Source organism: Perca flavescens, chromosome 17 (assembly GCF_004354835.1).
Source record: "Perca flavescens isolate YP-PL-M2 chromosome 17, PFLA_1.0, whole genome shotgun sequence".
Lineage (NCBI taxonomy): Eukaryota > Metazoa > Chordata > Actinopteri > Perciformes > Percidae > Perca > Perca flavescens.
Window position 1 is genome coordinate 34,299,556 of NC_041347.1, and position 5,000 is coordinate 34,304,555.

The 5,000-nt window shown below is 54.4% G+C and overlaps 1 protein-coding gene across 1 annotated transcript in view; it reads right to left on the bottom strand.

The window, feature by feature from the left end:
• Window positions 1–4,074, bottom strand: part of ninl (ninein-like) — a gene marked incomplete at its 5' end in the record, with an annotated part of 66,095 nt that extends 62,021 nt beyond the window's left edge. Inside the window, one exon of the mRNA XM_028603000.1 lies at window positions 3,954–4,074. Within this exon, the coding sequence (XP_028458801.1) occupies window positions 3,954–4,074 (121 nt within the window). The remainder of the gene's footprint in view (window positions 1–3,953) is intronic.
• Window positions 4,075–5,000: the final 926 nt, after the last annotated feature.

Sequence of the window (5,000 nt, forward strand, 5' to 3'; positions counted from 1 at the left end):
CCTTCTCATTCAACGTGTTTCCTTTTTATTTTCATGACTATTAACATTGTAGATTCTCACTGAAGGCATCAAAACTATGAATGAACACATATGGAATTATGTACTTAACAAAAAGTGTGAAATAACTGAAAACATGTCTTATATTTTAGATTCTTCAAAGTAGCCACCCTTTGCTTTTTTTATTAATAAAGGAAATAATTCCACTAATGAACCCTGACAAAGCACACCTGTGAAGGTAAAACCATTTCAGGTGACTACCTCATGAAGCTCATTGAGAGAACACCAAGGGTTTGCAGAGTTATCAAAAAAAGCAAAGGGTGGCTACTTTGAAGAATCTAAAATATAAGACATGTTTTCAGTTATTTCACACTTTTTGTTAAGTACATAATTCCATATGTGTTCATTCATAGTTTTGATGCCTTCAGTGAGAATCTACAATGTAAATAGTCATGAAAATAAAAAGGAAACACATTGAATAAGAAGGCGTGTCCAAACTTTTGGCCTGTACTGTATTTGACATTATTTTGGGACATATATATATATATATATATATATATAGACACATATATGTTTTTTTTCTGACATTTTTGCAGCTTCCTTCTATGTTGTTGGCACAAAGAACCTCAGCTGTGCCGAGGAACAACCAATTACAGTCTGGAGACTCAGACAGAAACAGAAACAAGCAGCAAATTAAAGGCTGGAACCCAAATCTGTCCCACAGGATTCCTCCTGAACCAGCAGAGCTCCCAATCCTCTCACTAACTAACGTACGGAGACACACTCAGGACCTACAGGGCCTTTTACACATTTTGTCTCTTTTATCACAATTAGCCTTTCGCTGAGCCCCCCCCCCCTTAGTTACTGTTGCTAAGTCCGACAAACAAATGGTCAAACACGACCAGCGCGACAGATTGCCATGACGGGAAGAGGTATACCCGTGCATGTCAGTGACCTTTTTTGGAGCAATACCTCTGCGATATCCTCCAGATCGAGGCAAAAGGGGTTACAGTGTGGAGTGGAGGGATATATTCAAAATATAAAAATACGCAATGAAGGAGACACGACTACTACTTGCACAGCATTTACGGGATTGGGGAACTCAGAACATTTACATAGGCTATACAACTGACCTGAGATCAGGTAGTACATTTACACAGGCTATACAACTGACCTGAGATCAGGTAGTACATTTACACAGGCTACACAACTGACCTGAGATCAGGTAGTACATTTACATAGGCTACACAACTGACCTGAGATCAGGTAGTACATTTACACAGGCTACACAACTGACCTGAGATCAGGTAGTACATTTACACAGGCTATACAACTGACCTGAGATCAGGTAGTACATTTACACAGGCTACACAACTGACCTGAGATCAGGTAGTACATTTACACAGGCTACACAACTGACCTGAGATCAGGTAGTACATTTACACAGGCTATACAACTGACCTGAGATCAGGTAGTACATTTACATAGGCTACACAACTGACCTGAGATCAGGTAGTACATTTACATAGGCTACACAACTGACCTGAGATCAGGTAGTACATTTACATAGGCTACACAACTGACCTGAGATCAGGTAGTACATTTACATAGGCTATACAACTGACCTGAGATCAGGTAGTACATTTACATAGGCTATACAACTGACCTGAGATCAGGTAGTACATTTACACAGGCTACACAACTGACCTGAGATCAGGTAGAACATTTACACAGGCTACACAACTGACCTGAGATCAGGTAGTACCTTTACATAGGCTACACAACTGACCTGAGATCAGGTAGTACATTTACATAGGCTACACAACTGACCTGAGATCAGGTAGTCTTCTGAATCTAGCTAGGTCGCGCAGATCTCTGCTATTTCATTACAAAATTCACTTCTGAAACTTTTTTATACGAGAAATCAACCATGTAAAGCTCAAATATGGGCCACTTTAAGAAAATGGATGGCTAATTGCAAATTTTGTCCGACTCTGTGTCGGAGTTCAGTGCCGGTGCTGCCTGTGTTGCTGCCTCGCCACCCGGCGAGGCAGCAACACAGAGATCCCACCTGGCCCTCCCACCTGGCTCCTCCCACCAGGCCCATCCCACCTGGACCCTCCCACCTGGCCCCCCACCTGGCTCCTCCCCCAGGCCCATCCCACCTGGACCCTCCCACCTGCCCCTCCCACCTGGCTCCTCCCACCAGGCCCATCCCACCAGGCCCATCCCACCTGGCCCCCCCACCTGGACCCTCCCACCTGGACCCTCCCACCTGGCCCATCCCACCTGGCACCAGGTAGCTGGCCCCTCCCACCTGGCCCCTCCCACCTGGCTCCAGGTAGCTGGCCCCTCCCACCAGGCCCATCCCAACCCTGCCTGTGTTGTTGCCCTCGCCACCCGGGCGAGGCAGCAACACAGAGATCCCACCTGGCCCTCCCACCTGGCTCCTCCCACCAGGCCCATCCCACCTGGACCCTCCCACCTGGCCCCCCACCTGGCTCCTCCCCCAGGCCCATCCCACCTGGACCCTCCCACCTGCCCCTCCCACCTGGCTCCTCCCACCAGGCCCATCCCACCAGGCCCATCCCACCTGGCCCCCCCACCTGGACCCTCCCACCTGGACCCTCCCACCTGGCCCATCCCACCTGGCACCAGGTAGCTGGCCCCTCCCACCTGGCCCCTCCCACCTGGCTCCAGGTAGCTGGCCCCTCCCACCAGGCCCATCCCAACCCTGCCTGTGTTGTTGCCTCGCCACCCGGCGAGGCAGCAACACAGAGATCCCACCTGGCCCTCCCACCTGGCTCCTCCCACCAGGCCCATCCCACCTGGACCCTCCCACCTGGCCCCCCCCACCTGGCTCCTCCCCCAGGCCCATCCCACCTGGCTCCTCCCACCTGCCCCTCCCACCTGGCTCCTCCCACCAGGCCCATCCCACCAGGCCCATCCCACCTGGCCCCCCACCTGGACCCTCCCACCTGGACCCTCCCACCTGGCCCATCCCACCTGGCACCAGGTAGCTGGCCCCTCCCACCTGGCCCCTCCACCTGGCTCCAGGTAGCTGGCCCCTCCCACCTGGCCCATCCCACCTGGCACCAGGTAGCTGGCCCCTCCCACCAGGCCCATCCCACCTGGCCCCCCCCACCTGGACCCTCCCACCTGGACCCTCCCACCTGGCCCATCCCACCTGGCACCAGGTAGCTGGCCCCTCCCACCTGGCCCCTCCCACCTGGCTCCAGGTAGCTGGCCCCTCCCACCTGGCTCCAGGTAGCTGGCCCCTCCCACCAGGCCCATCCCACCTGGCCCCCCCCCACCTGGACCCTCCCACCTGGACCATCCCACCTGGCTCCAGGTAGCTGGACCCTCCCACCTGCCCCTCCCACCTGGCCCATCCCACCTGGCACCAGGTAGCTGGCCCCTCCCACCAGGCCCATCCCACCTGGCCCCCCCCACCTGGACCCTCCCACCTGGACCCTCCCACCTGGCCCATCCCACCTGGCACCAGGTAGCTGGCCCTCCCACCTGGCCCCTCCCACCTGGCTCCAGGTAGCTGGCCCCTCCCACCTGGCCCCTCCCACCTGGCTCCAGGTAGCTGGCCCCTCCCACCAGGCCCATCCCACCTGGCCCCCCCCACCTGGACCCTCCCACCTGGACCATCCCACCTGGCTCCAGGTAGCTGGACCCTCCCACCAGGCCCATCCCACCTGGCCCCCCCACCTGGACCCTCCCACCTGGACCATCCCACCTGGCTCCAGGTAGCTGGACCCTCCCACCTGCCCCTCCCACCTGGCCCATCCCACCTGGCACCAGGTAGCTGGCCCCTCCCACCTGGCCCATCCCACCTGGCACCAGGTAGCTGGCCCCTCCCACCTGGCCCCTCCCACCTGGCTCCAGGTAGCTGGCCCCTCCCACCTGGCCCCTCCCACCTGGCTCCAGGTACCTGTCCCCCCCCCCACCTGGCTCCAGGTAGCTGCTGTCGTCCTCCGATGTGCTGAAGTCCAGAGACCGAGACAGAACGGCAACGAAGCCATCTTTAAACTCCTCAAAGTTCACCTGGAAGACATCATTCACAGGTGTCAGTGTGTGTGTTTATAACTGTGTGTGTGTGTGTCAGTGTGTGTGTTTATAACTGTGTGTGTGTGTGTCAGTGTGTGTGTTTATAACTGTGTGTGTGTGTGTCAGTGTGTGTTTATAACTGTGTGTGTGTGTGTGTCAGTGTGTGTGTTTATAACTGTGTGTGTTCACTGTGTGTGTATGTTTGTACGTGTGTCTGCGTGTGTGTGTATGTTTGTGCGTGTGTCTGCGTGTGTGTGTGTGTCTCTGTGTGTGCGTCTGCATGTGTGTGTCTGCGTGCGTGTTTCTGTGTGTGTGTCTGCATGTGTGTGTGCGTGTGTTTGTGTGTGTGCGTATATATGCGTGTGTGGGTGTGTGTCTGCGTGCGTGTGTGTGTTTACAACTGTGTGTGTGTATGTGTATATATGTGTGTGTGTGTGTGTGTGTGTGTGTGTGTGTGTGTTACCCTAGCGTAGCTGTGTTCTCCCAGCAGTGTGTGTCCAGCAGCAGGGGCAGCTGTGTGTGTGTGTGTGTGTGTGTGTGTGTGTGTGTGTGTGTGTGTGTGTGTATATATATGTGTGTGTGTGTGTGTGTGTGTGTGTGTGTGTGTGTGTTACCTAAGCGTAGCTGTGCTCTCCCAGCAGTGTGTCCAGCAGCAGCTGGGCAGTGTGTGTGTGTGTGTGTGTGTGTGTGTGTGTGTGTGTGTGTGTGTGTATATTGTGTGTATGTGTGTGTGTGTGTGTGTGTGTGTGTGTGTGTGTGTGTATATATATGTGTGTGTGTGTGTGTGTGTGTGTGTGTGTGTGTGTGTGTGTGTGTGTGTGTGTGTGTGTGTGTGTGTGTGTGTTACCCTAGCGTAGCTGTGTTCTCCCAGCAGTGTGTCCAGCAGCAGGGGCAGCTGTGTGTGTGTGTGTGTGTGTGTGTGTGTGTGTGTGTGTGTGTGTGTGTGT